The sequence below is a fragment of the Pagrus major genome, chromosome 11 (genome assembly GCF_040436345.1).
Source record: "Pagrus major chromosome 11, Pma_NU_1.0".
NCBI classification, from domain to species: domain Eukaryota; kingdom Metazoa; phylum Chordata; class Actinopteri; order Spariformes; family Sparidae; genus Pagrus; species Pagrus major.
The window spans coordinates 12,178,452-12,201,121 of NC_133225.1; the positions used below are offsets into that span (position 1 = coordinate 12,178,452).

Here is a 22,670-nt window from a genome sequence, read left to right on the forward strand (position 1 = left end):
GGAAAAAGGAGGAGAATAACGCCCTCCAGCCTCTTGCTTGGCTAATTTGCAGGATAAAACGAAACAACTTGTTTTTCCAGAAAGCCACTGGAAAAAATGTCCATAGTCTGTGGTAGTTGTATTTGCATGTTTAACTGAAACATGTGCCTTTTGGCTGGGTTTCTCAGGCTTTGTCTTCTATCAGAGGGGATGCTGGGGGTGGGGGGTGGGTGGGGGAGTGGGTCTTTACTGATGTTTCTGTCTGGTTCATTCTTGATCTGAGCATGTTAAGCCACGCTGCCTCTGTGGGGAGCCATTTGTACCCTCCCCTCCATCCTTCTGTCTCTATCTGACAATCTTTTAACACTTGTCAGAATCCCACACAGATACAGGAAATCACATTTGTGCATGAGCATCTCACACACAAATGCATATATAATTCATATAAATACACTAACACCATGGGCACATGCAATATAATGTTTTTCCTCTTTATCAAATGAATCATTTCAATATCATTAATCGAAGCCATGTTTGACATTTTATCTGCTGGTAGCACCTTTGCAGAAATGCAGAGCTTCGCCCCCTCAAAAACTGTCACCCTATGCTATCGCTTCAAAAGTGTGAGGCAGAGTGGGTCTGATCAATGCTGGCAATATCCCCCGGGGAACAGACACATGGAAAAGTTGAAACCGGGCCTTCAAAAGGCTGAGCTATTGATTGAATTGCTTTCCAAAGTGTTTTTCATCTCTGGGACTATACAAGGAGAATGCCGGCTGGTGTGCAGCCGGGTGCAGATGGCACGGCCGACCACCATAGAGAGAAAAGAGAGAGACTGGGAAGAGGAGGGAAGAGACAGACAGACAGATAGAGAGATAGAGAGAGAGAGAGAGAGAGAGAGAGAGAGAGAGAGAGAGAGAGAGACTTACCCCTGGCAGTGTTTTCTGTTCATGGAGGGCGTTCTGGGCTTTGATGGCCGACTCTCGGGCGCAGTAGGTGAGGAATGCACAACCTGTAACAGAGGTACACGACAAACAAACTTCGTTAGAATTAAACATACCCTAACATCAGATTTAAAAATTACTGAAAGGGTCACAGTTTGAAAGAAATGAAGAATATAAGGTCATAGGTGAAAATGAATTACAAAGCATTTGGACAATTTTGAAATTAAGATGCTTGTCCTGTTTTGGTATAATGATTTCTTTGGTCCAGATACTGAGCCATTAATAAAATTAAGAAGCCAGACCTGTCAAGAGGTTCTCATGGGTTAGTGAATATGTCTTAGAACAAATAGAGCAAGTTAATGACAACAGGAAACCTTGCAATACACCTGTCTCCATGTGGACAGTTTTCTACAGTGGCAGGGGGAGAGGAGAAAAAAACAAAACGACATCAAAAAAGTAGAATATGAGCAGAGAATGCTTTGGATGATTCACCAGGCCCGTCCAGCCTCCCTTATCCCTAGCGCCATGTCCTGTCAAAAGCTCCTAGCAGCCTGACCAGCGTCCCCCACCCTGAATAGTTGTGACAGCAGCGGAGACAAAAGAAACGGGACGGCAGGAGAGTATTGGAAGGTAGGAGAGGAGAGAAGAAGGCAGGAGATCCGTGTAGGGAAGGAGGAAGGAGGGAAATACTGGTGGAGAAGAAAGGAGGATGGGAGGTAGTGTTAAACCTCTCCAGGGTGAAACTGCAAGACTCCACGTATGCTGCCATGTGTGCACACACGCACACCCTCGCAAACACCCACCAAGCACGAATGTTAAGCATGCACATACACACAACATCTGTCAAAATCACTGAATACATAAAGAGGAGAAGAAAGAAAGCACGGAGAAGGAGAGATGGCGAGAAACCAGATGGAGTATTGAGGCAATCATTTTCCCCCTGACTGTCTGAATAAATAGATTTGCTTGTGTTCTATTAATGAGGTTCATATGGGTTACTATGCATCATATTTCTGCCACTCTGAAGACGGTTTATTAGCAGCCACTGCATTTTGGATCTCATTTCAACAGGCAAATGTATTCAGTGGGTGGTGGTGTATTAAGTGTCTTTACACGGACAATATTCCAATCTGTTTTTCTTCTTGCATATGAGATCGCTTTCACCCATCTAAACACCCGCCATCCATTTTTTGTTTGCCTGTGCATGTGTATTTTTTATTTTTTTTTGCAGTTTCAGTGACCCTTGCACTTTGGCTATGTCTCCACTGTAACCTCTGCAGGACTGCATCAAAAAGGTGGGGTTAAAATGCCATGTCAGTCATTGATTCATTGATTGACTTGTAACCTACTCTAAGCCTAAAGTGTCTGTATGTGTGCATGTGTGCACATGTATATACAGCGAGCATTTGATCACTCTTGACCAAATCAAATTCAGTTCTCTCTTCTCTATTTCTCAAAGCTCCTCCTTTTGTTTGGGACAGTCACTTGGCACCCTGCCATGCTTTTCAGTGTGAGAAAGACAGATAGTGATGGAGTCAGTCCAGGGTCGCGACCTTTGAGGTGGCCGACTGTAGCACTGGTGTCACGGTGCAGCCCTCCCCATAGCCTCCCTTGTCCCAGCCCCCCTAACCTAATGATTTCCGATGGCCACCGAGCAAATCACTCAATCACTCACACTGCTGTCTAAATCCTCTTTTTCTCTTCTGTGTCAGCTTGTAAAAAAAATACCAAGACTGCAGAGATGTCATTGTTGTTTTTGGTTTGTTTGTTTGTTTGTTTCACAAATGGTTGAGGCTAATCGGAGGGAATGGCTCCCTTTTTGGTGCTTGTTTTTCCCTCTCGTTCGCTCTCTCTGGGCTTGTTGTTGTTGGTTTACTTGACAAATGCGGGCCCCATCTCTGAATAAGAAACAAGTATTTTGCATTACAATCACAAAGACGATTTATTTGTTAATGTGTAATGCATAGGGCATTGAGAATAAATTAATAACACCGGCAAACAAAAGAGAAACATGAACTCCATTTAAATGTGATTCTGTGCTCTTTAATGTATGGCTTAATAAGAATTTGCAGGCCACAGGCGAAAGAGCTTTAACAACTTCATAATTGGAATCCAAACACGTACAAATTGCCAGTGCTGCATTGCATACCAAGTGCAAAAGTGTGAGGGGGGGAGGCATGATGAAATTGTTTGAAACACAACAAAAAGCCACTGTAATCGGAGCCTGCTGACACAGCAATGGGGGAAGCCTTCCCGTTGTGAGGAGATGATCCTCTGCATCATCTGATAGAAACCTAAAACAGCCTTATCGCACACATTGATTTCAGCTCCAAAGAGAAAAACATTTCTCCTCTCCTCTTTGCTGCCTTTCCCTCCTCTCTCTCTCTCCTCCTCCCGACTTCTTTCGCTTCGTCAGTGCCAACTCCGCTCCTCTCGTCTCCTATTTCTTAATGTTATATTTTTAAGTGTGTGCGCGCCGTGTGTACTGGGAAATAGGGCTGAGTCTCTCCATCTCCACTGTGTTGAATTGGCATGTAATTAAAGAGTCTTACATGGAAGAGAGAGAGTGAGTGGGCGACAGAGATAGATAGAGAATGAGAGAGAGAGAGCGAGTGGTGGAAGATACTGTATAGCTGTGGCGACTGCAGCCATTTACATTCACTGTGGCTCAGGCTCTCCATTTACAAAAATGTATGTATCTGGTGTAGCAGCTCAGTAGGATACTCTGCTAATTGTTTTGTTGAGGTTACAGGTCCTGGTGATAACATCTATGTCTACACAAACACGTCTGATTCTGGTACTCTCTTACCACGTCCAAGCACTTACATCAGGCATACTTATTCAATTAACACACTGACTGTGTCCCATATCCACATTACGTACGAATAGTGTCTACTCTTGGTACGTGTAATTTTGTATTTAGCATACTACAAGTCAATAACAGGAAATTATGCCAGACTTTTGTCAACACAAGACATCGCTTGCAAATAAATTTCAATGCAGCTGAGAGCAGCTCCTCGAGTTCCTTTGTGCAATGCATTGTGGGACAATAATGTCCATATCCATAAACATCACAGTCATTACCAGCCCTCTAATAAATTAGCTTAAGTCACTTTTAGCATAATGTAATGTAATGTTACTCACCAGCTTCAACAAGCCTTCACAAGACGTATTTTGGTGAACAGATCCTCCTCAGCAAACAGCGATATATTACCAACAAAGTAGGGTCTTACTTTACATATCTGACAAAACTACAGTTTTAGCTTTTTCTGGCTCTTTTTGACCAGTGACATTGTTTTATTATGTTACTATAATAGCTAGCTGGCAAAGCAACTTAACCTCCGTCTGCTGTGATGTTGCCATCTAGCACCACACTGAAGGGTGCAATGCACTCGCATTCATAAACAACAATGGCGGCTACATTGCTTTCCTTGAATACATTATTAAATTAGTCCATTAACTTTCCAGCCCCCTTAAGGGAAATAAATGTAGCCTATTGTATTGATCAGCAACTTTACTGTGTCGCTTTCATTTGCCAACTCATAACACTATTCCCTTAACAAAGTGCTGTTTCTCAAAGACAGTAACCTTTGAAATGTGAAAGTCATTCATTTAATAAAATGATCATTAAATTGAAAGCACCATGAGCTCCATGGGCCTCTGACTTTAAACAATGGTCCTTTCATTTGTTTGATGGCATTGCTAATATCCATAGACCTAAATGTTATGCTTATTGGCAGCAATCCAGCAAAATTTAATCCAACAACCTTAGCACCTAATGATATTTAGCTATACATGCTAGCAGGACCATAAAGAAATGTAAAAAATATGGTGCCTGTGACCGTAGCAACAGGCAGCAATCTGTGATGTCAACTGCAGGAGGTCAGTAAACGTCCTACTTCTACATTGGGCGTAAATCGTGTACTGCAGAATCGTCAAATATGAATGCAATTCCTTGTAGACTAGTTTAAACCACAACCTCTCTTCCCACTCCGCCTTTCATACCCACTTTGCTCCCTTTTCTCCATCTCCTCGCCCCAGAGGAGCCAAACTGCCCCAGTGTTATGAAAAAGTGTGAACTTGCTCTCAATGTGGCTTTTCCATGGCCAGAAAGTGTGAAGGTAGCAGAAAAACGAGCCAGTCCTGGCACCAGCCTCGCCTGCACCCTCACACATCATTTGCACTCTTTGGAAAATGCTATCACTGTGGGTAGATTACTTGCTTACTTCATTTACTGCCATGTGGGGCTCCGGGGGAACTGATAGCCTTTCAGAGGGGTCGGAAGCTGAAACACACATCATCAGCACTGATACAATGTGATTATGACCTGAATCATCGCCAGTTGGGGAGGCAGGAGGCTCAGTGGCGCAGATTGACCGTGAGGGGGGTAATCAGTCTGGTCTCGGAGAAGCTTTTAACTCATATAATCACTCCCTCACCTTTGGAAAAAAAAGAAGATCCTCGATCTGTTCACACACTCCAACAATCACAGCAATGTTCTGGGGGAAGGAGGACAGATTGAGGGAGGACAGACAGAGAGGTATAATAAAGAAGAGCTGGAGCATGGAGTTGGCAGGGACTTTCCAAAATGCTCTCACTCATTGTTCTGACAACAATATTTTCTCTGCCCAGGCCTAATGGGCTTGTAACGAGCACTGTAATATAAGCAGTAGCCTAGCGTAACCTGTAAACCTTAATTAAGTCAGACAGCCACCTTAAAGGCAGCCAGCGACTGTGCTCAGTCACCATCTCATGATCCTGAAGCCGACTACACTCTTCCATCACTCCTTCATCAATCACTCCATCCTTTCATCTCTGCTACATCCAGCTCCAAATCCTCCTTCATTTCTCCTTTCACTACTCCTCCCATCATCCCCTCACCTTGAGCAATGGCTGGGGGAGGATGAACATCGTGGAGCGCAGAGGAGCATCGGTGTCCATCATGAGGGCAAGAAATAGTCCCCGGACCCTCCCTAGTATCCTCTCTGACCCCTGAGCAGGAGACCTCAGCCATTGATTTGTTGCTACCCGCTCATACAGACTACACTAGTCTCCAAGCAGCAGTCAAACAGATCCATAGGCAGCAATTCCCGAAGGACTGCCTGACTGTGTGCAGGTGTGAATGTTACACAACATTTACATGCACGTGTTATGTTGTGGCATGCATTGCCTAATGAGTGTGACAAATGCAATAAATTCTTTATGAAAGGCTCTGTAAGACGCCGTTATAACAATGAAGAGAGAAACTTCAACACCCTCGCTCTCACACAATTGTGTGGCTCTGAGGTTAAACAGTTCTCTCAGGGCAGAAGTGGTTCTTCATATATAATCCAACTGTAGAGGATTTCTCTCCAGAGCTGACATATGCACTTATGGCTCTACATTGTGGGCGTAGCAGCGTAAAAAAAAAGCTGGAAACAGTGATACAGTTCCAACCAGTTCCTGATAAAGTTGCAAAGATAATTCAGTTTGGCAGAAGGTGCACTTCTGAGAGGTGACGTGATAGATTGCAACTGGCCGCCCCATTCCCCAAGTCAGCCAGAACTCTTTCAATATGTGGCTCAGGATAACACTTAGGATACAGCCCTTTGGCATCTACAGTAGCCTTTAAAGTAAGCCTTGACTTTTGTAGACTATCTGTGCACTCCATCCCTCTTCTGCTATTAAAGCCAGGGCCCCGATCTATAAATACATCTAGTGGCCTGCATCCCTGATGAGCAAGCTAATTGTCACTGTTAATGGATGGAGTTTCACAGAGCTGTAAATAATGTGTAGGTTCACACTTACTGCCTCCCGCCGTGCTACTTCTGGGAGGGCAACACGAGTTTACCTGCCAAGTCCCGTCTCTCCAGCCCGTCGCACCTCCCTCCCTCCCTCCTCCCAGCCACGTCTGCTGCTCCGGCCAGGGGATTTACACAGAAATCAATAAAAGTTTCTCCGAGCCCCCCTCCCCACAAGTCAAAGTCAGAAAACTGAATCTCCTCCTTTTCATGTACAACCTCTTGGAAAAACAAACCAGGTGAAAGGAAGTAATAAAATCACTTTCACTTGGCTCTCGCACATTGCCTTCTGCTGCGTATAGCACACCACAGTGCACTATGCTTCCAATGATGCAAAGTCTTTATTTAATGTACCTAATAGACATATTTCATGCAATATTCCCAACAATGCTTGTCCTCTTTCCAAAGGTGAAAGGCATTTAAACCTTTTAGACAGATCAATTGATCATGGCAAAGCCACAATCACAGATGACTGGCAGCTGCAAACTGACTGCAGACTGAGAGACGGATCAGGTTTTCAGTCGCTTTGATTTTAGATACCTTTAAAGACAGCGCTTCAAAGGCCCAGAGGTTGCTCGGATGGAGTGACGGAAGAAAGACGTGCGAGAGGGAGAAAAAAAACCCATCCGTCTGTACCACACGCACTAAACACAGCCCACCTCGAGCGAAAAACCTTAATTGCACGTAAACAAACTTGTAATGAGAGCTTCTTAAAGTTGTTTCTTTTCCATTCAGTGCATGCGCCAAATGGAGCAGAGCATGCTGTATTCCAAACACATATTTTCAATTATGCTACGCATGCCAAAAAATAAATAAAAAAATAAAAATACGACTTTGTGTCCTTGTCCCGGCTCTCTTTTTTTTATTTATTTATCTCTTGTCACCACTGAGCTGGAGAAGGGTAATAATTAACACTAATGGTCTGACTAACAAGCAGGCAACAGCGTGTTAATTGTATTGACGTATATTTCCTGGTGACCATATTGAGCCCAGTGGATTCCCGAAATACTGTCCTAATGACCAAACAGGAAAATAATCTATAGGTAGGTAGGTAGGTAGGTAGGTAGGTAGGTAGGTAGGTAGATAGATAGATAGATAGATAGATAGATAGATAGATAGATAGATAGATAGATAGATAGATAGATAGATAGATAGATAGATAGATAGATCAGAGGGATGGCAAAGAAAGAAGTCTGAAGTGAACCAAAAGAGCAGATGAAACAGATATGAGAACCCATCAGCCATTAATTAATTTGAGTAGTCTTTTTTAATTAAGCCAGATCTACCGTTGAGTAGTGAACCACAGAACGGCTGCCATGTTGGATCTCATATAAAGTCCGCACACTGCACTCATTCAACCACATTAACATTTGATCATCAAAAAAGAAAAACACGAATTCCACCTCTCATCCGTGTCTCCGGCACTATTTGGCACACAATTTGCTTGTATCACGCAAAAAAAAAAAAAAAAAAATGTGGAAGCGATTCATCTCCAGTACAAAGCTCCTTGACCAGTTTGTGTCTCTGGCAATAAAGCACAGAGACTGTTAGCTACAGCGTCGGTGCTTCAGTGGGGAAGATAGATGGAAGGAGTGAGGGGAGAGATGGCCGCGTGATGGAGGGGACGGGGTGTGGGGGGGAGGCGGGGGGCGGCTGGAAACGAGGGGGGGGGGGGGTACATGGCCCTGCAGTCGCCCACAGATGCTCCCCCCGTCTCCCCCTCCTCATACTCTCCCTCCTTTTGAGCACAGTATGGGAGCAGTCTTTTGGGGGAGGCTGGCAGGCAATCAGTGATGTCATGCCAGCAGTGCAGCAATGGCAGCTTAACCTATTTTCGGAAATACCACAGAATTTCTATTTATAACCGTGCTGAGCAGCATGTATCTTCACACATCCCTCACGGACCTGAGCGTTCATAGACATTTTTCTGATCTGAAATGTGTCTTCATCACAAGTTGGGGATTGGTTAAAATCTTAGTCTTGATGCTGATAGTCTTGTTTACCATTGTCATAATCACCATTTAGGGAGGTGATGTGGAGTATTATTTATGTTGTAAAAATACCTCATTTGTAGCATCTCTAGTCTGTTGTAACAGCTAATATAAGCATTTCATTGTTGTTTGCATTGGTAATTTAGGTACAATAACATCCATAAAATAGTAAATCACCTCTGAGACCAGTAGTAGAAGTCATAGTATGTGCACTAGCAGCAGCAGCAGCAGCAGTAGTAATATTGGAATATTACATTGTGAAAGAAGCATATTAAGAAGGAATATTATTAGTATTACTCATTTTACCAGAGGGATTTTCTCATGTTTACTGCTTTCACGTGATTATTTTACACATCTGTCGAACTTGAGCCTCCGCTCCTCCTCCTCCTCCTCCTCCTCCTCCACCGCCTCCTCCACCCTCCATCAATCCCGCCCCCCCCGGTGTCCAAAGAGCTCCCAACCTGTCGGAGGGGATCCTCCGTGTCCCAAGCTGAGCCATCACTCTTCTCCCGCACAGCCTTGGGATAAAAGCAACTATTTGTTTCTGCATCTCTGACAAACACTTCATCTTCTCCCCTCCACTTATCCATCTGTCCATACATCTATTGTTTGTGCCCATGTGTCCGTCTGTCATTTGCCTTGTGGGCCACCCCTGCATCCCGTGTGTCGTCCTCCCCGTCCTATACGATGGAGCGACAGCGCTAAGTCATATCTTGTGTTCGCGTCCACTCTCAGGCTGATACATGTACGACATTCATGCATTGTTCATTCACACCAGCATCAAGGGCTCAACCATTTGGCAATCACAGAGATGTGACAGCTTGACTAATCTGTGATTGTTTTTTGGCCAAAACATGGGGGTTAGCGAGCCCTCCAAGGGCACAGTACTATAAGGCAAGACAAATAAGTTATTATTTTCCAGGCTTGTACAAGGCTTTATCGCATGAGTTCTCCTGAACCATTCCAAAATGGAGAGGGATTATCACAAAACATTGCATTAAAATCTCCTCTCTCCCCTCTCCCTTGTTATTTCATTTTGCTTCTAAAATGAATCTGTGCCCAGCCAGGCTCAAACACAACATTAAAGAGCTCATGCTATTCTAACAGAAACCACCAACCCCCTCCTCCCTCCCTCCATCGCTCCCTTCCTTTTTTTTTCTTCTCTGTGCCTTTACAACCACCCCCCCTCATAAGAGTACACTCTGCTCTGTAGGCAATGGCACTCTCTGCTAAGCTACACATACAAAATAGATAGGCTTCTATCCCTCTATTTAGACTAAGGAAATAGCTGTATGACCTTTGCGCATGCACAAGAAAGTGGCACGCGTCTACTGACTCTGCCCATAAAAGAGAAATTTGAGCTGAAACACAGCAAAAATATTTGAGCACAACATCTTGAAACAGCCTCAACAGTGTCCCAATAAATTCAATGAAGAGCTTCTTTCTTTCCTTCTTCTTATATTTACTTTTTGTCACATTTCAGGATACATTAATGACATTACCATATCACAACAAACAATAATGCAAAAATATCACCAAAATGTTTGAATAAACAGACTTCAAGCAGCATCAGAAAACGCCACGACAGAATAACAAATTGGTTTCCTTCCAGGTAGCCAAATGATGAAAAAAACCTTTTAAAAATTGCTTTAACACTCCTAACATGCTATTACAATCATGCCTCCAAACATGACACTCCGCACAACCTGCAACAAACAACCACAAAACTCCATTTAGTCCAATCTAATGAAATACACGTGGAGTGTATAGTTTCATAAACGAGTGTCTCAGTGATGAAATTGGTCCATGTTTTCCCTCAGACCTCACAGTACATCTTCCCATATTCGTCTCTGCTCCAGGCACCCATTAAGAGCAAACATATTCCTGAAAGGTCATGGAATAACTGCACTTCCAACATAGTGAAAGCATAATATACTGCGAGCCGTAATGAATGTTGCATTGGAGCAGGAAATCAATCCATCTGAAAGGCTCTCTCGGGCAGGGATTAAGGGGAAAGGAAGCGGAGACCGAATAAAAGCCAGGTGAGTTTGGTGTGCGGACACTGACCTCCAGCAGAGCAGCACGGCCTTGTCGGCATCCGAGATTGGCAATCTCCTTGGAAAACCAACAGAAAAAGAGGAGGAGAGAGGGAGGCAAAGCTCCTCATCCTGAAGTCAAGGCCCATAGCGCCTGTCAGTACCAGTTGAGCTGCTGCATCTTTTATGAGGAAAGCCCTGTTGCTTATTACAATATTTACAGACGTTTAAAGATTGCGAGGCGAGTGTTGTTACTGCATTAGCTTGGCTCGGTGGCCTTCGCTCACTAGCCCTGACAGAAGATTTTATCCTTGATTTGTTAAATCGAATCGCTGCACAAAACTGCAGGGAGACAGAATTGTTTTTCCTGTGCCTCAGTGTTAACATGCTCAGCTGAAATGGAGTCGATTTCTCCTCAAGACCTTTATGAAGTTGTTTTATTTCATTAGCAACCATACAATTGTCATCCCGGCAAAAGGCCTATATGCACCAGGGCCGAGCAGAGACCTTGAGAGTAGCAGGTGCTAAAAAATTTAAAAAGGCACATGGAACTAGAGCTGAAAGAAAAAAACACACTATTTTTGATAATACATTATTTGCTTCAGTCTTTTTTGAAACAAAAATGTCAAACATTTGTTGGTTCCAGCAACTTCTCTTTTTGTTTCAGTCTCCTCTATTTATGAGGCAAGATAAATACAAGAAAACTATCAATGGCACATTAATGTGGCTTAATCAGTTCAAATCTGCAATCTAGATTTAGCAAAGGCATACTTATAGATTCTTAAAAATTACTGGCCTATTTTTCTCAAATATAGAGCACTGCTACAGTGCAAAGGGTATTATTCCATTCTCCAAACTAGCAAAAACACCCAAAAGAACTATTTCCTACAACTTAGTCATGCTATACCAGAACCACTGTCACCGACACCACTGTGTCATTTAGTTGTCGCTAAATTACATTAATTGTTATCTTGTTTTTCTTGATGAGGGCCATGGACAGGCCTCCACCCAAAAAACTCAACAAAATAAACAAACAACAAAAGAAATAGCGTAAAATAAAATACACTGCACAAAAGGGCACTTTGAAACATCAGGGCCAAAGGGGCAGGTGCTCAGGCACCCTTAGCCCCCCCTTCTGCACACGCCTGTACTACACTAAACTAGTAAAACTATCACAGCGTGTTGTGTATGTACCATCTATATCACTTCCACAGCTCTGTTTATAGTCTGTAAGTGAGTTTATCCCATCTGTTTCCTCAGGGGAGATGCTGTCCTACAGCAGTGCCGTGATCTTTGACACTCTCCATAAGGCGCACACAATATGGAAACATGTAGATGCAACACACACTTCCATTAAATCAAAGAGGAGAGAAAATCGTCAACAAACCAGAGTTTCATCAATGCTGCTGCCTTTCAGGTATCATTTTATGAGGTAAATGGGTAAAGTGTTGTTTCATATTAATATGCATACGCTACGTTCCATCTATCTCTGTTTCCCTGCTATTCTCTGTTTTATTGGGAGGGCAACCCACAGAGGGACGCTATCCATCACACTAGCTCAGAGCGTGAAAAAAAATAAAAACTTGAATAAATATTTCATTAGATTATTCTGTGATTTAATGTGCTTCTGCTTGGCTGAGGTCTAGGGCAATATCTCTGGTCCATTTATAAATGCATTAACACAATGATACCCGACAATAGCTTAATATTGATACCCGGGCTGAGCTGGTCGGCAGAATGAAGTGAGGCAGCGTAGGGATTGTTTTGTCTGTCTGCTGTGCTGAATCACACCTGAAGAAGAAAAAAAAAAAAGCTTTTCTTCCCTCTACTTTCTCTCTCATTCAAGTGCATGTTACTTAACTGCACAAGTGAAGATTAGTCAACCTCAGCCGAACTCGTGGGGTAAAATCTGTCCAGATGAAGAGAGATTCAACGCAAATCTACACAGAAACAGATTCAGCCTTTACTTTGAGTGCTTTTTCATGTGTGCATCCACTTTTTTCCAAAATTAAATAAATAAAAGAAAATCAGAAAAAAAACACAGCAGCCTACACACATGAAAAAAGAAACACCGCAGATTAAAGCCTTAGTTCTGCATATATGCATGTGCATAAATGTGCAAGTGTGTGTTCTGCATGCGCTATAAGTGGAGGCTAATTAGAGCCAAAGGGAGAAGTTTTCACAGTCTATGATAAATTCCACATCAGGAAATCCTCTACCTATTAATACCAATTGGGCGACAATAATTGGCAGGCCATCGACAGCGTGGGCAGAATTAATCATTTGAAGAGGCAGACTAGACTGAATTTTTAATTGGCAGAGGCAGCCACTGTTTAGGGAGGCAACCAGCTGATCACCCAAGAGACTGCTGCTTCAGACAATGCACATTTGCTAATCCTCTTGAGTCAAGTTATTATGGCCATGCATTATTATCACGCGTTACAAACTAATTCCATGTTTTCCCTCATGGATTACCAAGGGGAAAAATAGTTGCATAAAAAAGGAGGAAAATAATAAACACAGAGAGCACAATGTGGATGAAATGAGAATCAGAATGACAGAATAAGTGCAGTGACTACCAAATGCACGACACTTAGAGTGATGAAAATAACGAGCGTGTGCGTGTGTGTGTGTGTGTGTGTGTGTGTGTGCGTGCATGTGTGTGTGTTTATCCCTCTGTCCATCAATGTATTTGTCAGTCTGAATGTGTTCCTTTGTGGCTGACTGTTCCAGTGTTTCCATACCCATAATCCCTTTCTGCTTAATAACATGATTAACTATAAAATAACCTCATCAGAGATCATTGGCACATTAGGGTTTGATTATGTATTGTTAATTGTGTGGCCTGGATTCATTACATTTTAAGCCATTTAATTTGCCTGGACAGTACTTATCTAAAATGAATTAGTTGTCTGTAAGTTAATGAATAAAGGTAAAGATGAACTTCTACAATTGAGTAATTTTACAATTATGTTATTATCTAATCTGATCAGAGAGATGACCTTGTCTACTTACATTTATACAAGTTAATGTTTTAGATTGGAAATGGTAAGAAACCCCTGACTGACAGACAATATACGTAAAAGTTCTCAGGAATTATTTTACAGTCTATGAAAAGATGAGTTTAGTTTGTTACAAAGCTCTTTAGAATTTGAGTTTTGCATTTCAGACCTGAGAAAGAATGAATTTCACTGAATAAAAACAGGACATCTAATTAAATTTTTTTTTAGTTGTTTAACTTTTCAATCAGAGCATGAATAATGTCGTAATTGATAATAGTTATAATAATACAATGAAGAAAAGAGATGAGAAACTTTTCAAATGCAACAAAAACAGTCGATGAGCAAAAATAAATCACTACTACTAATAAATGTAATTTATTCTGTAGTAATCGCATCATATATTTCACTTGAATTACATTCAATTCTATCAAAGCTCTATTTTCTCTGCATGGAAATACATCTAAGAGCCTAAATTGTCTTTTCCCTGACACCGTGATCAAGCGACAATCACTCAGGAGCTAAATAGTGCAATCATTATGCAACACAGGGCAATGACATTTTAGTATATGTATGCACACACATGCACAAACACATACCGATGAATGCCAAATGAGTGCTACACTGAAAAGAAAAAAAAAAAGTCTTTCCTCCTCCACACTGACAATACCAACTGTGGAATCAGGAGCATCTGGCTTCATGAAATATGTGACAGATAAGAGCTATGATAGAAAATATCTATAAAGCATAAGAAACCTTCACAAACCCAAACACAACATTTTAATCAAAGAGACTGCAGAAGATACTGCACATAATAAAATAAAATCCATGTATTGATTTTTTTTTTCCCATTCAATCTTCCTTGTTTTCTGTTACTTTAATTCAATTTATCATAATTTATTTAAAGTGTTTTATGTCATTAAAGTTGGGCAATCAATGAATCCATATTAATGAATATATATAGCATAAATACTGCATTGGTGATACGGCCTCAGTGCGAGGGCTTTGTGACAGCTGTGGACAACCGTTGCGATGGCAACACATGTAATATCTTTTGATGGCGTCTCTGTATCTCATAGACGACATGGCATTGTTTGCAGTGTTTTCAAATGGCATTTACATTATTGTCACAGATTGTCTTGTCTTCTCTAAATGTCACTGTAATAAAGGGCTTATCTCCTGGACTAACATCCTTCACATATCAACATCTGCTCTGCAGGAGTCCAAGATCAGGAATCCAAAGAGGGGGAGAGTGGCCTTTTTTTTTTTTTCTTTTTTCTTTCCAATGCTGTGACAAGATGAACACTGTGCTGGCTCTGTAGCATGTATGAGTCAGTTTTAGAAACACGGAGTTAAAAGCAGCATAAATAAAACATAAATGTTGTGCAAAAGAATAAACTTTTGTTGAGATAGTGTTGGGCTTTCTCTCTTTGAATCGTGAATCTGGTGTTGCAAGCAATATCAGCAGAGACTTGATCTCATGATTACAATGGAACTAATAATTATCATTATCATTATTATTATTATTATTATTATTATTGGTGATTGTTTCAAACAACATACAGATACAGCCCTACAGTTGTCATGGTTTGTATCCAACATGGCTGAGTGCAAATGAAATGTAATAAACAAAATTAAAGTTCATGATGATGATGATGGTGATGATGATGATGATGATGATGACGTCTAACACTGCGTGGCTCGACTGTGAGGAGGGGGACCACGTATTGTGATATGGTTCTCCCACCCAGGCAGCAGTGATGTACACTATCCATCCTTAATATAACCAACTTCATTATGGAGGGTGGAAGTTGTCACTGTGTATAGTGAGCGGAGTGGATTTACACTCTCAGCCTTCCATTTGAGCAGCAGCAGCAGCAGCAGCACTGCCCTCTCTCCGCGGCCGCGTCCGTCATCTTGCGACAGCTCTGGCGCCCTTTGGAGACATTGTGGTATTGAACTGATTTGGACGTGTCGGGTTGTTTGCACCCAGCCCCTATACTCGCACATGGGGCGATGTTAAAGAAAGCATATGGATGAATAAATGATGCCGCCCCTCCGCGAGGAGACGGGGGACTGGCAGGGGAAGGCTCTTTAAAAATGCATCCTTTCCAAGCGCCTCTGCCCCACTTAAGAGCGCGTTAAGAAAACACTGTCCAATGGCTCTAAAACACAGAGCACGGCCAAGATATCAGTCGCGATGCTGCACACTGTTTGTAAATCTTCCATTTTGGTTGCACGCGTATTGAAAAAATGTGGAATTGTCAAGATGGAAACATAGAAATGCGCTGAAATATGACGCTGCGAGGAAACAACGCGCGTTATTAAGCCACTATAGAGGGGACAAAATGACAAAAATCATGAATGTTAGATGAAAATGTGTAAGCAATGATGCACATGAAGATTTTATGATTTTCTTTTTTTATATATATAAATATATATATATATAGAATAGTAGACCGAGACCGTATCAGAATTAAGAAGAAGTGACATATACGCGTAAATACGCGTTCCTGTTCTAACACACTCGAGTTCAATAGGTGAGATAATGATAAGAAATATTATCAAGATATATAAACGGGCCTCGCAGCCATTGGAGGGGCGACACGTTACCTTTGTGCATGCCGGTGTATCGGTCCTTGAGAACTGTCAGTTCGTGGATTTTCCCAAACTGTTCAAACAGAGGTTTCAGGTCTTTTTCCTCCAAGTTCCGCGGTATCTGCCCGATAAACAGCTTAATGGCATCTTGGTCTTTCATGTTGCCGCTCTCCGGATGAATTGAAATGGGTTCTGACCCGTTCATGGGTTTCGGAAATGTGATCTGAGGGTACTGGTGCTGGTGTGGGATAAGTAGTAGTGGTTGTTGGGTCGGTGGCGCCCCCGGTCCGGTGAAAACCAGGCTGGAGTGAGCGGGCTGGGGCTGCTGTGGATGGTGCTGCCTTCTTGTTTCAGTCTGAGTGAATCTGGCCATTCTGAGCTGGGAGCAGAGTGGATAATAATGACAACACACACACACACTGTGAGAGAGCAAGCACTCAGCTGGAAACCAGGCTGACTTTCTATCCGACACACAACACACACGCACACACAGTACAAAGCGGAGAGGGGAGGAAGAGGAGGGGGGGATAGCGGCGGAGTAAGCGCGCAGGAGCGATATTAGACGCTCTGGAGCGACACCCAGTGTCAGGAAACAAGTACTGCAGCTCGGGAGAGGCCAATAGCCTGGTGAGGGTTGTATAAAATGTGTGTTCTGACCATGACTGAGCATGTATGTAAAATACTGTCATTGTAAACAGCTGTGGAAGAAGTACTCCAGATCATTTACTTCGGTAAAAGCAGCAGAGGACATGTTGGACTGTCATAGCAGGAGACGCACAGGTGTTACAAATAACATCAACGATGGCTCCTTTATATTTAAGTGTCCCAGTAAGTCGTGACAGCCATCATTAACTTTATTATTCCCACCTGTGTATTTCCTACTCTGACTCGTCTCCCGCTAAAAAGCAAAAGCCCTTCATTCAAAATGTTATTTGACTTAAAGTGAACAAGTAATGGCAGGAATGTGGACATAAGTCACTCTTTCCAAAAGTATCGATGTGCAACCGTGACAGCAGTGTTTCAGTTGCATGGGTCGTGCTGATTCTCGCTATGTAGTTGAGTAAAACGCTGACGTAGGTAGTAATATCTACAAAGTTTCTGCAGTGGCTGGATAAAATTTAATTGAAAACTGCAGAAACTTTGTAGATAAATGAGGTAAAGCAGTGCAATATTTGCCTCTGAACTGTGCTGGAGAAAAGTGTTAAGTTTCACAAAGTTGAAAGTGTGACTGTGCTTCAGTACAGTAGCTACTTGAGTAAATGAGCAGAGTTACTTCTTCTGCGACTAAACATAAAGCGTTCAGCAGGTCTATAAATAGTAATTCATCAGTGCCCTGATCTGAATGATGAAAACTGCAGTGCAAATGTCAAAAATGCAACTATAAATCTAAATGTCCACTATCAGTGTGTGTAATATAGAGGATTAATGACTCAAGTATGAGTCTATCAAGAAGCTTAAAGGAACATGTCACCCAAAAAATGAAAATGTAGTCATTATCTACTCAGCCCCATGCCGATGGAAAGTCAGGTGAAGTTTCGTAGTCCACAAAACATTTCTGGAGCTTCACAACAAAACAGTGTTGCAGCATTCTCCTCAAAAACTGAAGTAGATGGGGACTTAAAATAAACAGGAAAAAACTCACAAAATGCTCCATACAGCTCATGCAGCATGATCAATGTCTCCAGAAATTCAGAGATCCCAAATTGATTTGAAAAGATGTTATTTACACCTTTTTCAGGCAAAATTCGTCACTGTAGCTGCTGAGCTTGAAGTAAAAAGTGTTAACACACACCCCATCTGAAGTCAGTACATGAGCTCGACCACACGCCAAGGGTTATAAATACAGTCATCTCAAATCAATTTGTCTCTCCAGGTTTCCAAAGACTTAGATTATGTCAGACAAGCTGTATGGAGCCATTTCATTTAATTATTTATTTTGTTTGCTTGTTTTTGTGTGGCTATAACAAGTCCCCATCTATTTTAGTAGGAGAAAGCTGCAACCCTTTTTTGCTGTGAAGCTCCAGAAATGTTTTGTCGACTAAGAAAATTCACCTGACTGTCATATCAGCAGGGGGGGTGATTAGATAATGACTGAATTTTCATAATTTGAGTGAACGTGTCCTTTAAGAACCACTTTTGAGCAACAGCGATAAACTGAGATTGAATCACAACTCAGAATTGTATATTAAAACACGCTAAATAAAATCAGAACATGTTTAAAGTACTTTCAGACGTTGTTTGGGCACTCAGAAACTTTTCTGGCTTCATAGTTACACACCGTCTACACTATGTATCTTCTGCTTCTTCTTTTTTTTTTAGCCCTGTTGCCAAGATTTTGTCTGACAGGTCAGTAAGTTTAGTAACAATATGATGTTAAAGTTGCTTTCTTACCTTAACGAAATAACTGACTGTTCTCTCATGAAGTTTTATTCATAGGATAAAATACATGCTCGTAGCAGTGAAATATACACCTCTATTAAAACTACAAATACAGTACAAGCTGGCATGTGCCTCTGTAATACTGTGCATGTTACAGTAAATGCTTCTGCAAGTGACAAGTGCACGATTTAAAAAGTAAATGGTATTGCTATCTGCACTCTGTCATTAGATTGAGTCAAGGGACCTGCAAACATTAACCACAATTAGGAGACTTACTGTAAGTACTTTTCAAATAGCACGCAGGCTAATCCCCCAAGAGGGGGTTTATTTGCATCATTTGCCTTCTCTTTGCAGACACTGTCAATAGCACTCAGATCTAAATCCACCACCCCAAAAAAGTCCTGTTTAACTGTTACTGAAAGGAGAACAACACTGACAAAACTAATGCACAACGGGCAGTGTAGTTTGACTTACAACTTAGCCATAAACCAGCCTTTAACTAAAACACGTCTGCTGGACAGATTTCTAATTACAGCCTATTTAACAGTGGATTAAATAAAGTGATATATACTGTCTGTGACAGCAGGCTCAAGGCTGCAAGGTGAATCAATACCGCTGCTGGCTGCTGCTGCTGCTTCTCTCACTGTGGAGGGGTAGCACCACAGGGGTCCCCTCCCAGAACTTTGACTCACAATTGGCTGCATCACTGTGTGAGACAATCGCCTTCAGCTGCCTCCGTCACTCTGAATTGAGTAGTGTACCTGAAAAGCGAGGAATGGCTCACATCCAAAGCGCCTCGGTATGCAGTAGAAACAGACCGGTCAACATTGTTCAGGGGTTGAGAAGTTTGGAGGAAGATATCCAGAGTGGATGGTTGTTTTCACTGAGAATGATTTCAGCTCTATTGAACTCCGCTCATAATATTTCTTGCTGCAAAACTCAATAAGTGCAAGTGTGGATGGAAAGACATCAGCAGGCAGGGGTACAAATTGACATTACCAGTCAATAAAATAGTGGGTGGTAGCTGCACAGACACGGGGCACTTTCTTTCTTTTTCTTTTCTTTTTTTTTTATTGTAAACTTGTTCTTTTGAAATGTGAATGTAATTCTTTGAAGCAGTGGGTCCCAGAGTGCCACACAAGAAGATACAGTTGCTGAAACTGCTGTTTCCTTTCGATTAGTCGCAGTGCTATTTTATGCTTCGTTCATCGTGTTATAAATGTATTGATTAGAAGAGGCAGGGTACTCACTGGATGTGGCTGGCCACCTGAATGGGAGTTGGCAGGGACAGGGGTCAGAGTAGATGTGTCTGGCGGATGGCTCAGCGTGTTAGCCCTCTTGCATCCGTAGCGAGGCAACAAACAGGGCAGCGCGGCTCATATTGAATAAGAGCACTGAGCTGTCATGGCACTGGCTCACAGGACTCTGAGGGAGGCTGAGTGGCTATTTTTAGGGATGTGGTCAGCGCAGGGGGAGGGGGTATTGAGAACTTCCACTTCATGGTTTTTTTATTGACCAGTGCCATTAGTGTTTCGCCAAGCTGAAGGCAGAGACAAGAAATCAATAAAGGTCACACTATTAGTGCGAACTAAAAAGTTACATACAATTTAACTGGCTGGCGTTTATTCTTCAGCTTGTTAACCAGTCTGGACCCTGAGAGGGAGGCAGCCTGGCTTGCTCTGTTCAGCTTGGGAAGCCTGGAGGGCCCAGAGGGAGACAAAGGCAGCTGAGGGAGTCATTTTGCATTCTGTGTGCACTTGTAGACATACAGTCAAGACAGGCATGCATTGCAGACACACACACACACACATCCTAATTATCCAAATTCAACATTGTTCATCCAGTAACTCGCTTGCATATTGTGCAAACACAGCATAAGCAGAAATAGCATAGAGAGAATGTGAAGACACACAATTTAACTTGCCATATGCCTTCTAGTTTGGAGCTGGAGTCAATGAGTGAATGAGGAACTTGACAATACACAAATGTGCTGAAGGGAAAGCTTCTTCTCTGCTTGGGCTGGCATGCTGAAGTTCTGAAAGTGTAGTTGCGGTTTAATAAGCGGTAAGAGTTGGAGGTGTCCCCTGGTGCCTAATTCACCATTGCACTCCGGTTATGCATTGCAAAGCATGCTCGTTCGAGTGTAAGGTGTTGTTCAAGAAAAATTAGGGTGCGATGTGATGATGGCGGATCACACTGGAGACAGTTTTATGGGCCGCTGAGTTAACAGGCTGATGAGATGTGATAAGAGCAGGCTGAACTGTGGAGTTGGTGTGCCGCACCTTTCTCTCCAGGCCGAACCCCCTCGCCCGACGGTTTAAAAGTAGTATGAAGCTCCTCGATATCGATCAGAGCACTCCAACATGTCCTTCCTCTGATCAAGAAAATGAACTTCCACTTCCACTTCATGGGTTTGAATTTGTTCTCATGAAATTTCACAGTTGATTGTAATCCCTGTAAATGCTCTTTCTGTGGAGCCTAAAAAATCAGCCGACAGAGATGAATACAAACTATTCAAGCGTTTGAGCACCCCCGATCTCACATTTTTAATACCAATTAGAACATGGATGTAGTCATTAGGAGCGAGAGGGGAGAGAACTGGCTCTTGCATTTGGGCTCACTGTAACTAGCTGTCTTAATAATCATCCTCCCTCTACAGACCACACAAATGAGTCCCTGATAATCCCTGATAATAAACCATTACAGATTCAACTGTTTGAACATTTCGTAGTTTCCCAGTTGTCCTGGCCCATATTAGATGCTGAATTCTGGTTGGTTTGTGGCAACTTGTCTGATTTGCAGAGGTGGAAAGTAAGTACAGTTTTGTGATGCTACTTTCTCCTCCTTCTACTCCACTACAATTCAGAGAGAAATGATGGGCTTTGCACCCCGCAACATTTAATCGATGGCTTTAGTAACTGGTAACATTATTGTTATTTTTATTTTATCAACCCTCATCATAGAATCACATTCCGAAGAAGACAGACCGGAGGAGAAGGAAGCAAACTAGCTGAGGAAGCAGTTTCAAAATTCCAGTTGAATTTGCCTCCAAACCCTTCACTATATATAATATAAATTGCCATAACAGCCCATGTACACTATATATTCTAAAAATTGACTTTACTTTGAAAAAAAATCAGAAAACCAATACCTCAGAATAACCAACTAAAGCAGACTTAGATTTAATTTAAGTTGAATGAGCTAAAAAGCTTTAACAAGTTAAAGTTATTCGTCTCCTTTATTTTCGAAATTTCCTCAATTGGTTAAGTGAAGTCAATTTGTCTGATTTTAGTCTACATTACTTTACTTGGTAACTCTGAGGTAATTGGTTTTGTGACTTTTTTAAATTAAAGTCAACTTTTAAAATGTACAGTGCAGCAGAAAAAGGATGATGAAGAAGAAGAAGCTAAACAAAACTAAACAAAAGAAATTTTTTTATGACGTGAAGCAGCGTGGGATCATGGGAGTTGCGGTCTTCAGTGTTGAACAACCAACATTGCTGATCAAAATCCATCCTCGTGACTCGGGCAGAACTGTTCACAGACGAGGTAATGTATGAAACGTTATGCTCAGTCGCGTTCACAGATTTCCTTCCTCACTCTCTGACTCTCTCCTGGAAGTTATAGTGACAGGCGACCAAGCGAGGGGCACAGTCGCTTTAAATACAATTATGGATTTCTCTGGAAACATTTGGGATAATGCAAGTACATTAGTCAACAAATAAACAACAATAACTAGTACTTTTTATACATTTGAATGCAGAAACATGACGTTATGTATCTCAAAGTATATTTTGATGCTAATAATTACTGTATTTTTAAGTAAAAAATCATGACCTGATTACTTGGTACAGAGTATTTGTATGTGGTATTGCTTCTTTTACTTTCCTAAAATAATCTAGTACCTCTTCCACCACTATTGATTTGTCTCAGGATTTGTACAGATACTCATCCAGGATGTGTCT

General features: G+C 41.9%; 1 protein-coding gene across 29 annotated transcripts in view; it reads right to left on the reverse strand.

Moving 5' to 3' along the window:
• Positions 1–16,700, reverse strand: part of celf5a (cugbp, Elav-like family member 5a) — a 189,089-nt gene extending 172,389 nt beyond the window's left edge. For all 29 annotated transcript variants that reach the window (XM_073476222.1, XM_073476209.1, XM_073476216.1 and 26 more), the window contains exons 1-2: positions 16,343–16,700; positions 909–991 (exon numbers count right to left, since the gene is read on the reverse strand). In XM_073476222.1, coding sequence (XP_073332323.1) covers positions 909–991; positions 16,343–16,700 — 441 coding nt within the window. The remainder of the gene's footprint in view (positions 1–908; positions 992–16,342) is intronic.
• Between the last annotated feature and the right edge of the window lie 5,970 nt (positions 16,701–22,670).